Genomic DNA, 12,989 nt, shown 5'->3' on the forward strand with positions numbered 1-12,989 from the left:
TCACACCAATCCAAGTGCCTCGGGATGGGACATCACGGGGATGTTGGGAGCCGTTGTTTCCTCGGCTGCCGCGCCAACAAAAGCCGAAACAGGGAAGGACCCAGCTCCACGGCTCCGGGCACGACCACGCCGGCGGGAAACAAGCATCCAAGAGCCAAACTTAGAATCCGGGGGATCAGTTGGAGGATTCTGCTCTCCTTGAGGTTGATCAGAAGCATGATCCATGTCCACGTTCTCAGCAGCGATATCTGAAGACCGGTGAGAACTGACCGCCGACCTTCGGGGATCCCGAAGGGATGGAGAAGTTCTACCTTCTTCAGCTATTGTTGCATGAGGGCAGGACTTAGATCCATGTCCTATAACCCCACAGGTATAACAGAAAGTAGGAAGTCTTTCATAGAGGACAACAACAAAAACTCTCTGAGAATCATCTCCAACCCAGAAGCCGCGACTTAGAGGCTTGGAGAGATCTAAATCAATACAAACTCTAGCAAATTTTGATCTGGTTAAGTTGAAAGTAAGATCATCAATCTTCAACAAATTGCCCATGTGAGCAGTGACGGTATCGAGGGACTCACCGTCCCATAATTCAATCGGTAAATTATGCAGCTGAACCCATACAGCAGCAGTGGTAAGTTTAGCAAAGACGGGCTCGAAGAAAGGCTTCCAAGGGGCAAGCTGAAGAGTAAGACCATTAATAGACCAGGGTCCATTAGTGAGGAGATGCTGCGAGGCATCATGAGAGGGACAGCGGATAAGCAAAAATCCGTTCGGGAGATCAGAGATTTGGAGCTCGCCAACAAAAGCCCATTTATCCATCAGAGATTTCTTCACTTGTTCGAACGGAGGCGGTTTGCCAAAAAATTTGCCGAATAGAGCATGTTGGAACCGTTGATGAGCGCGGGACAGAGAATCTCCATCAAACTTGACAAAAGTCGGGGAAGAGTTTTTTAATTTTACAAGAAGATCAGGATTATGAAGAGGAGAAGGAGCCGGAGTACGCGAAGAAGAAGAGGCTACTTGAGCCCAGGACTGAGTGGAATGGGGCCGAGGGAGAGACTGGGGGAATTGTCCCCCGCTTGCCATGGCAAGGGGGGCGAAGACGAGGTTCAGAAGAAGGAAGGTTGTTCTTTCAGAAACTGGAGACGAGCCTCAGAAACCGATCATTCAGAGAGGAAGGGTCATCATAAAGATGGCTTCTGCAATGAGGTTATGTTTTCAGTTGATTGTGTCTTCCATATTGAAACACATAAGTGATCCAACTGTTCTTTCTTTTATTCAAAAAAGGGGATAAAACAGATCCATAATATTTATTTGGAAGACACAAGTGCTAATTGATGAAATTTTCACAAAATCAAATTAACTAATTAACATATCTTTTGATCAATCTTCATGTCATACAGAAAGCATAATTATCCATGTGCACTCTGTTAACTTGCACAAATATTTTAGGCTTGAAGTTGCAAAGTTTATTTGCAAGTATATTAGACTATAAAGCACAGACACAGCAAAACCGCCGGCGTACCGGTGTTGTGCAGGTGTTCAACACGGGACACCGTGGACATGGTCGGACACCGTATCTGACATCCTCGACATGCCCAGATAGCTCTCACACGCCTAGACACAATGCAGAGGTTCGGGTCGAGATTATTGCCAGCATGAGCCTCGTAGAAGGATGAAACGGAGGTGATGAGAAATGGAGTGGTGAAGAGAAGAAGAGAGGCGTTATGCATGATGAGGGAGGCGGCAACTGCTAGAGTTTCAGAAGAAAAGAGCCTAGTTGCAGAGGAGATGAAGGTTGGAGAGATGAAGAAAAGAAAAGATGTACGCACAGCGGCTGCGAAGGTACGAGGAGATGTTTAAGATCTAGGGTTTTATTTAGAAATCAATCATGCCCATTAATATAGGGTCTTATTTAGAAATCAATCCTGGCCATTAATTCTTTTAAAACTGTTTAAGATATAGGGTTTTGTTGGGGGTTTTCTGGTAATGCAACAGTGAAAAAGTCTGCGGAAGTCACTGCAACAATTTCACTGTTCACTGCACCGTAGTGATTTTACTGTTCACATGCGTCTGTATGGGGGCGCAAGCTTGCCCGTGAACCTTTCTGTCTTCCCTTTGCGGTCCATATGCGGTCGTAAGCTTACCCGTGAACCTCTCTGTCTTCCCTTTGCGGTCCATATGCGGGCGTAAGCTTTCCCGTGAGCCTTTGTCTACCAAATCACTGTTCATGTGCGGGCTCATGCGCCCGCAAATCGCTCGCAAACTTCACTGCCGATCTTGTGCGGCTCGTATGTTGCCCGCATACTTTGCAAACAACCCTGTAGAGCTTCCTTGAGGCTGCAAATGTCTGCACAAGTTTTTCTACTACCCTTCAATGCTTCAAAACAAGCATAAAACACTATTAAACCCCTCAATTCTTGTTAGAATGAGATGAACAAACATACAACAATGCAAGAACACAATTTTAGTCTGGAAAACCCTACGAATCGAGGGAGAAACCACGGGACTCCTTAGAGCCTTTTAAACATGAATCCACTATGTCAATAATGGGTTACAATGCTTACTCTTTAGCTAACTAGAGGTTTACATGCGTGAGGGCAACAACATTCATAAAAGGGTTTTGTATGACATCACCACCATCATCATCACCATGGATTGATAACAAACAACAAATAGAGGTAAAGAAAGGATCAAACCTAATCAATAGGTAGGGCTTCTTGCATGGAATCTCCTCCCGGAGTTTGAGTGAGATCCGGCGATGTTTGGCCGTCCGATCTCCTTGCTTTAGCTCTCTTTCTTCCCTTTCTCTCCACTTTTGGTTCTTGGTCGTAGCTCTTTCTCTCTCTCTCTCTTCCACACATGTTGCATAGTCATCCACCCCCAAGAATAACTCATTCTCATTTACAAAAGAATGAGAATTTCACCCTGCGAAATTACCTTCATGCCCCCTTTTCATTATTGACATAGCTTCATTTTTCTTTTTTTCTCATTTTTAACTTGGGCCAAGCCCAAGCTTTATTTCTCTTTGTTGGTAGCCCGCCAAATGGGCTGAAACCCAACAGGTTTCATTTAGAAATCAGTCCTGGCCGTTGATTTTTTTTTAAATAAACATTTTTAAATAATTAACACACATCCATCAAAACATTACAAAAATTTGGGAAAAAAACAACTTTTTATAAGTTTACTAAAAAAATTACTTATATTTAAACATGAACTATAATTATTTACATTTATAAAGAGTATTTTACACATATATATACATAATATTTTTTATGCCGTGTCCCGCCGTACCCGTGTACTTAATTTTCAGAAATTTCCTTGTCGACGGGTATGTGTCTGTGTCGTGTCCCCGTACCTGTATCATGTCGTGTCGTGTCCCCGTACATGTATCCATGCTTCATAGATATTAGCTAATAATTATCATAATATTACTAATCCAGGTGTGAACATGGCAAATATGCCTTTGGCTATCTAGCTGTAAACTAGTAATGATAAGTTTATAAGTGGAAAACTTTGTGGAGGTTGAGATGTCATACCCATTCACATGGGTGAGGGCCTTTCGTTGCATGCATACTTTCACTTCTTTCTAATTATTGAGAAAAGATTTTTTACATCAGGTTGTGCATATAGTCATATAGTAAATTGTATCAAATTGAATTTCTCTAGTATGAGTTCCCTGGAAGGTGTGGCTTTCTGTTCTTTTCAAGTGTCATATGTTGAAAATACATCCATCGAAGTAGAGAAGCCCCCCACATATTGTTTATGTGCAGCAGATAAGTACATCTATTCTTTGTTTCTTCCCTCCTCCATGCACCATGTTATTACATGTTTGTCAATATGTTTTTTTTTAATTTTTTTTATTTATCTAGTCGTGGATCTACACTTAACAAGAAAACAGAAACTTTGTTTTTTCTGTCACCTAAGTTTTATTTCCCGCAGTATAGGACTTATATGCATCAAAATGCAAATTGGACAATTATCACCAATCTAATGTGGGATGTTGATCTGCTAACCAAATGTTTTCATGTTACATACGAATCCTCTGGTCACAGTGATGACGAAGCATATTAGTGTCTTTTCTTATTGAAGACTTCTAGCCTACAATGTGGCAGGTACAATTTGAACCCAATGCCACGAATGATACATTAGATTCAAACTGTTTATTGACATAGATACTATGTAAAAAACTGATAAGCATGAAGTTGTAGATAAAGCTATACATCCAATGAAAGAGCATGTGACAATAATTGATATTTATGAATTTTAATAAAAATGTGTATTTATTTTTAAGCAAATTTACTGAATAATAAAAATTTTTAGTATGACGATTGGTGGTTTGGTTTGGAATTGGAAACAAACCAAACGCAATTGGTGGTCTTGTTTGTAATTGGAAACAAACCTAACATAAGTTTTTAATTGATTTTTTTCATTCCATGTTAAAATTCTTCTTGCTGTCATTAAAAAAATATTTCCTACTTTGATAAGAGAATCACTAATGTCTAATGATTTTATACTTGTCATCTTTTTGTTCTTATTTGTAGACAAGGAGAGACAATTATTAGGGATTTGGCGTCTAGTGTGCTTCAATATTCTCCTTAGCTAATTAAGGTTGTAAATTTTGCAGCAAAACTTCGTTTGTTTAATGCACTGTGATTACCATTTTTCATTTATTTTTATTTTGTTATTTGTGCCATCATTTTGTTAACCCAGTTTTCTGTTGTTACTGTCAATTATTCTGAGTGCCATCTTATTCAACATTCTCTTGACAATGTTTTGACATTATTGCTAGTTGCTATTCATGAGATCCATTCGGACTACGGATGCATTGCTTAATATACAAAATGGTGGGTTGGTATTGTCATAATAAATGTTATGCACTTCTCAAGCAACTAATTATCTGAACTAATTGATTTCATGATCCTTGCATTTTATATTTCTACGTTTTGGCGCCTAGGTTAATTGATGACTTTACTTATGTGGTTGTTGTTTTGCTTCTAAATCATACTTTTTTTACAAGAAATGGCGGTGGATACTTTTGTTCCAAATGGCACAAAAATCCTCAATGATGGTAAGTGGGGTTTTTAGTATACTTACGTATACAAACATGGTGTTGTATTTCTTAGGCAGAATAAACATCATAACCAGCCCTAATTTTTCTTGGAAAATCATCAATGTTAAACAGGTTGAATTTTTTATCATTTTGGAACATATTTATTCATCATTTTCTTCCTATAGGCTTAAATAGGGTCGGCTTTGTGTTGTCTCTAGACAATTTAAATTTTCCCCTCCACATGTGAACAATTGCTCTATAGGTTTCATTTCTCTAAATTATCTCACTCTTAGCTGTGTGGATCATTTCTTATTGTTACCTACTGAAGCATAAATTTTTTAGAGATTATGATTGAATTTCATTTGTTTATTGTTGGGATTTGAATTCTGGCTTAAGCTAGTTTTCATAAATAAAGATTTATATATGGTCTTCAATTAGATTGGCCAAATCTATGAAAGCTCTCAATTGCACTTGTCAAGGACTTCATGATACAATGTAATCTAGGCAATCAGAAAAGGAGGACATTAAGCTAATAAACTGATTCATTCATTGACCAGATTTGGCATACTCTCACAGATTAAAATATGAAGTTACCAAACTATTTCTGATTTATAACTTCATGAAAATATAGTTTTAATTCCTAGACTACTACTAAATCTAAACCATGTCAAATAATAGTGTTACTTTATTATTACTGACGTTCTCTTTGCGAATAAATGTTTAATATTGCTGTTGTTTTTCCAACTAAAGGGTTTCAGGTGGCTTTTCATTGTTTTTCTATCTCGGGTTGGAAATTTCGTACAAGCAAATGTCACTAAAGTGGGGATGACCAATATGTTCTATGCAAATTTATAAAAAATATTCATAAACATGTTTTTTTTTATGTTATTTTATCAATCCATTATTAGATATTATGGTAGGATATTTATTTATTTTTGCTTTGGGAATCAAGTTAATGACTTCATGATTGATCTTCATCAAGTAAGGATACTACTTCTGTAAAAATCTGCCGGCTTTATCTTTCAGTGTTGTTATTATTTTTTTGGGTTTGGATTAGCTTCTGAAAAGCTCAGAAGCACTTTTTTATAAGTTAAGCATTTCTGGGTTTAGAAAAACTTGTTTGTATTGACTTTTCTACATAAGCAGAAGCTGATAAAAAGCTGAAATACTGTTTTTTTTTCATAAGCTGCTCATGTGATGCTTCTGGGAAAAGCACTTTTCAGAAGCTGTTTTGGGGTTATAAAATTACTAAATTAGCCTTTGAAATGAATAATTGACTGTGCTTTTATATATATTGTGGTGTTTCTGGGAAAAGCACTTTTCAGAAGCTATTTTGGGGTTTTCTTTTAATAATAATAATAACAATAATAATGATGATGATGTGGTGCTTATGGGAAAAACACTTTTCAGATGCTATTTTGGGGTTATAAAATTACTAAATTAGCCTTTTGAAATGAACAATTGACTGTGCTTTTATATATAATGTGGTGCTTCTGGGAAAAGCAATTTTCAGAAGCTATTTTGGGGTTAGCTATTTTCGGGTTATCTGTTAATAACATTATTATTATTATTATTGTTATTATTAGTGTTATTATCATTATCAATAGCAATTACTATGTTTTGAATGAGATATTATGATAACCCAATGGATGCCTATTTTAGTAATTTGCCATTTAAAAAGTTGTTTTAAGAATGAGCATCCAAACATAAAATACAGGGAAGCACTTAGTTTACTCTAAGAAGGACTTTTAAAAAAAGTCCTCTACCAAATTGGAAAAAAAACACTTTTTGTAAGTCAATCCAAACAAGACCTTTATCAGCTAAAAATTGATGGTAGACTTTACGGCGGTAAGCAATATAACATTCTTTGTCAGTTGCACAAATTTTGGAAGGGCATCATTTCAAAAGATCAGGTGTTTTAGCAATACCACATCTATGTCATTTACTCATCAATTTGACCATAAAACACCATAGTAGCTCTAACTCTTCTAATGTTAATTACACACATATGGTATTGGGCTGCTAGGAGGAGCCATAAATCATTTTGTTAGGTAAAGTACTCGTAAATGTTATCTCTTCTTTTGTTGAGGTCCAGTAATTTTTTAGTTAGCTGTAGTAAGTGGTAATCTAGTTGTATGCATCGGGCTATTTAATTCCTAGTCAACTTAGCATATGCATATTTTTGGTTGTTGTAGTTGTGATTTTAAGAAACTATTTTTAGAAACATTATTTTCTCTTCTCTTTATTTTGATAATCCTTGAGTAGTTTATATAATAAATTTTGCTAATCTAGTTGTGATTTTTAAGAAACTATTTTTTAAAACATCACATACAGCTTGCTTTTTACTCTGATGATCCTTGAGTAGTTTATATAACATATCTTACTAATCTAGTTGTCATTTCTATGCAAATATGGCTTGTGCTCTACTTCGATGATCCTTAATTAGTGTACATAACAGATGCTAAATTTCACCAAGAATTTGATGTAGAACGTACATAGCAAAAGCAAGTAAATGTTTTTTTTTTTTATTTGCTAAAAATGCCTTATTAAGATATGGATAGAAATTTATCGTTTTCTTTCATAATTTTCTTCATATGGCCATTTTTCTTCTGATGCTCAAGGAATAAATGCATTTAGAAGTTATACATGCAAAAATTCTTGGTTTTTTTTTTTATTAAGTGAACTTTTTGGGTATTTATTTAATGTAATTACCAATTAAATACATGCTAAAGGTAAGATAGGGGTGTAAGCTTGAACTTTGTTTCACCTATTGCTAAACATCTTGGAGAACACATCTATTTTCTATAAGTGATATGGTAATTTCAATTGTGGACATAGAAGTGCTTTTCCTATACATCCATGTTTTAAAATAAAAGGATAGTTTATTCTAATGCTCTTTATGGTTATATTATCAATCCTACAACGGGGATCACTTTAGACATGCATTAACTTCTTGTCTTGAATCACATGCTACAGAAATATCAAGTTCCTTCTACTGTGTGTGTGCTCACATGCTACATATGTTTTCATCTTGATATATATGCTATTGTAAGTGAAGATACATTATCTTTTTGTACACGTTACATGCTTTATTTAAAGTCTTAAATTACAACATTTTGGCTCTAGTTTGTTATATTATGCATAATCCTTTATAATCTCCAATTTTAGAATGTCTTAACATCCTGCCAAATCATGTTTCAGCGTAATCATGCACATGCTTTTTATGTGGTTCATTTAAATGGATTATCCATTATGCATTTAGTTTGTGAAAAAAACTCGATGTAGCTATCATAGCCTTGCTCAAGATAATATAGTGTAAGTACTTCTTGGCTTTTTATTTAAATAAGATGTTATTTTGTTTTACAATTGTTGTCTTAGATTTCTAGTTGGTTCTTGGATAATTGAAGGGATTTATGGTATCATGATTTTTTTTCTTTTCTATCAACAACTCAAGTAACCAAGTTAAACTTTGTTATTTATCTTGGTGGTGTTAAGCATCAATATCTCACCAAATAATCCCTACCTAGTGTTTTAAGTCTCAGTAGATCTTTACCAGGCATCAACTTTCCAAATCATAGGTATGTTAGTACAATCCCTTGTTGTGCCCTTTTGAGCATTTTGATGATACTTTCCTGAACTTGGATCTAATTGGGAATGAATGTATGGTCATTTGTAGTGTCATAACCTATGCTGTATAACTACGAGCTTATAGCTGAAAACTACTAAACAGGGTATCATTTGTGGTTGGAACCATCTACTATCTGTCCTGAAAACACGGAAGTTTGCCAATCTTGCTTGATGAATGTCCATTTGATCAATTTGCATGATAGGGTGTACACGTTATATGTTAGTCTCCATTTGAAGAAATGCATCTTATAATCATTTTTCAAACCTTACTCATTGCAATCATCACGGTCATAGACCATTCTAATCCACCATTATTGTTATATTTCTTTCTTTACACCGAAAACTAAAATTATGTCTTTGCAATGTTTTGTGTTAATGAGGTTCACCAACTTTTTACAAATTTTGCCTTTTTTATTTGTATTTTATTTTAGGTGGTAATTATTCTAGATACATAACTGCTTATTTGCGTCCTCAAATTTTTAAACCCCAGGTATGCAAAATTGAACTTTGTATTTATGTTTTTTTCCAAAAAAATTTTGAAGTGTCTTCATTTTTTGTATCCCTTTAGTTGATCATTCAAGTTTAGTTTCCTAGAATATCATTGAACTAATTGGTTTTCTCTAATTATGGTTGCTATTTCTGCACAAATACAACTTATAATATTTTTAATTTTCAGATAAAGATTTGGATAGAACTATAAAAAAATAACAAAGAAAAATGAATAAAATAAAACAAAAGAAAGAAAGAAAAGGTTCATAGTTTATACAAAATAAAAAATAAAAATTTTCATGTTTGAGCCTTCCCAGAAGTAAAACATCCATGTTTTGATGCCCAGTCATGTGAACTGATGCAAAGCAGATATAAAGCTTCTGCAAAGATCTTTGCATATGGATTGTAGAAATATCAATCAGATTATGAACTGTGATGTGATGCAATGAACAGATCATTGCATCACATGGAATAGATGAAGTCAATTAAAAACCACACAAAATAAATGAATATTTAAATCATCTCCTCAAGAAAATTTACCAGAAATTTAATTCAAGAATATCAAGCAAGAAATGCAATGTAATTCATGAATCAAAAAATAAAGAATAAGTATAAATGTCATAAAATACTATGTGCAAATTACTATTTCCAGTAAAGGTTCCAACAGCAAATGCACAATCAGGAAATCTATGGGCATAAATGCATTAATCAGTATTCTTGGATTGTCTTTGTTACCTGTTATCGCTTTTCAAGATCTGTCTTTGTTCATATACTTTAATAAGCACCTTTTCTTCCAATTAAATTATCTTAATCAGTATGCTTGGATTGTCCTTTAATCATTTTGCAATTCTTTTCACATTGTTATATCCTCCTTTCTGTTTTAAGACCAAATAGGAGCGGCCATGGTTCCTCGAGAGTGTTGAGCCTGTGTATTTGTCCATCTCTGGAAGTTTTTGCTTTTAGATTGACATGCTTTCTCACAGTTCATGGTTTGAGTCTAACTGCCGCTGATGTCAAGTGCCATCACAGAATTTAATGCATGACTGAACACCATGATGTACATAAGTATATTCTCTTATTGTTGATTACAATGAACTTAATTTCTTTTGGGAAAATGGTTTGATATTGTCATAAGGTTATTTTTTGAATATCATGCTCCATTGAACGCCATGATGTATATTTTCTTAATGTTGATTACAATAAGCTTGATTTCTTCTGGAAAAATGATTTGATATTATCATAAGGTTATCTTTTGAATATCATGCTGCTCTGTTGAATTGTTGTGGATTTTCCAAGTTGCATGCATTATCTTGGACAGACTTCTACTATCATAATGCTACATCTTGTCATTCTGCAGCATCTTGTCATTTCTGCCACTATGTGCTTAGTTTTTAAACCCTTTGTTTCCAAAATGTATTTAGTTTTACACGTCAACAAATTCTGTCAAATTGCTCATACTATAAGAGGTATACTTAACATATTATTTTATTAGTTGTTTGTTTTCCCAGCCTTGACATGCTGATGCCAAGTTTTTGCTTATTAGAAGGCTTCTTAATAAGGACTTGGAGGGAAAACACTAAACTAACTAATTATTGTTTGATATTTTAGATTGCATAGAAAGAAAAGATTACTTTGGCTTAATTTCCAGGTGCATGATGTGTTTGACACAACTAGTTTTCAAAATAATCACAACTCATTCGCAAAAAGGAGCTATTGTTAAATAAATGGTAAATAATGATGAGGTATGGTTTGTTTACCTGTCGTTAAGCATTGCATTCTGAGTATTCAAGCTTCAGCGGTTGAATCTATGGTCTTTGTTATGTTGGTTTTATATATTGACATTGCATTGCATCTGTATGTAATAAAACTCATTTCTGATACTAATCTGCAAATTTACTGATCTGATTTGTTATGCTCAAGTATTAGGCATTGTTTCCCATATGCCTGTTTGTGTGTGTTTTCTCAATGCTCCTGCCTACCTGCTTTGAGAAACTCTTTATGATTACTATGAATTTCCTGAGTTGCATGTTAATCATAGCCTTAAAACTACATGAATAAAACTTATTTGTTAGTAGTATAGATTGAAATTTTTTAAACCAGAATAGTTTTCTCTAGGACTGAATTTATTTAATTTTGGTGCCTAGTTGATAATGTTATATTATTGGATTAACCTTAGCCTAAATTTTCCTTCATTAAATCTTTTTAGTAGTGAATGAGTTATTAAAGAAAGACAAAATTGAAAGACTCATCATCATGCTTATCATTATCTTCTTTTGCTTTATCATGTTAATGTTTCATTTTGTTAGAGGGAGTTCTTGTATTATTATACCTAATATGAGTGAAACATGTTCTTTGTTTGATTTATATAACCATTTTTTTTGCAGGTTAACTGATGGTGAACTCTTAATATAGTTCTTATAGCTGCCTATTTCAGTTAGATCATGATATTTGGCTAACAATTTGAGATCATTTGTTGGTTTCTTCACCATCCAATACTATTATATTGGAATTAATCAATTGAAACTGTTTCACTCCTTCAAAATGCAGTTTTTTTTCTTCACATCAATGATTTTGATATGTAATGGCATCACAAAGGATGTTTATTTCCTCTTGAAAATTGTTTACATTTTTTGTGATTGCTACAGTGTCAAATTGTGTTCTCTTATTCATTGTTCTTCTTGAAATGTGTTTCTAGTCCTTGTTGCGTGCCCAACTCAGAAATCTCATCACAGGTCTATGCACTTGGAAGTTCTTAAAACTGATAGATCTGTTCTTGTTGGAATTCTTTTGCCACCTTGAAGGACCTATGGTTGATCAAACAAGAGGTTCATCAGAGGGAGCACTCACCTCATGGCTTTAGGAGAGGGAGCTCTTAACACCTCAGGTAATTTTAGAGAGAATTTTGATTAAATACTCCCCTCTTTTATTTCATCATACTTGGCTTTAAATAGGAGTACATAACAAAGGACAGTTAAGGAAATTCTTACTGAAATAGAAATTGACGAATATTAAGCAATAAAAATAGAAGACATGCTCGTGTCAACTCTCCCTTCATTTTTTATTAATTGCAAAGATCTTTACCCGTTATTTTTTTAATAATGATCATGTAGTTTTCCAAAATAAATAAGTTTTTTTAAAAAATAATAATAATTTTAAACAATTGTATATATAAATTAGATTTCAGTTTCTCGGCTTCTTTGAAAAGGAAATGTGTTCTTAAAAGACAACCAATATTTTGGTTTTTTAAAGGTATAAATATCAAAATGGTCTTTCTATTTTTCGCTCTTTTAGTCCATCTAATATAAAATCTACCCTTTTGGTTTTTGTATTTGCATATTTTTGTCCTTTAGTTGTAAAATTCGCTCTTTTGGTCCTCGTATTTACACATTTTAATCTTTTTTTATCCTTCTAATTCATCAGCTGAAAAGACCAAAATGGCAGATCCGTCAATTAGAGGGACCGAAAAGACAAAAATGTAAAAATACAATGATCAAAAAACCGAATTTTATATTAGAAGGATTAAAAAGACGGAAAACGCAAAATAGAGGGGTTATTTTGATATTTTGAACTTTTTTAAAATGTGAGTGAATAAAGTTGTTTGGGGGCTATTTTGATAGCTAAAAAGAAAGGGAAGTTGCATTGAAAAAATACCCCTTTATTAAAACAAAACTATATGAATATAATATTATTTATGTATATATTTGAATGGTAATTTGATGGACTAATCCACTAATTATCATCCACTACTACATATCATCATAAATGAGATTTATGTATTTAATAAATAAAAATGTAAATTAATATTAATAAATGTCTGCTA

At 33.9% G+C, this 12,989-nt stretch overlaps 1 protein-coding gene across 1 annotated transcript; it reads right to left on the reverse strand.

Annotated features, from left to right (window-relative positions):
• Positions 1-1,086, reverse strand: LOC120258056. The gene has a single exon (XM_039265394.1). The coding sequence runs from the start codon at positions 1,084-1,086 to the stop codon at positions 1-3; it is 1,086 nt and encodes a 361-aa protein (XP_039121328.1).
• Between the last annotated feature and the right edge of the window lie 11,903 nt (positions 1,087-12,989).

This window comes from Dioscorea cayenensis, chromosome 4 (assembly GCF_009730915.1).
Source record: "Dioscorea cayenensis subsp. rotundata cultivar TDr96_F1 chromosome 4, TDr96_F1_v2_PseudoChromosome.rev07_lg8_w22 25.fasta, whole genome shotgun sequence".
In the NCBI taxonomy this organism is placed as follows: Eukaryota; Viridiplantae; Streptophyta; class Magnoliopsida; order Dioscoreales; family Dioscoreaceae; genus Dioscorea; species Dioscorea cayenensis.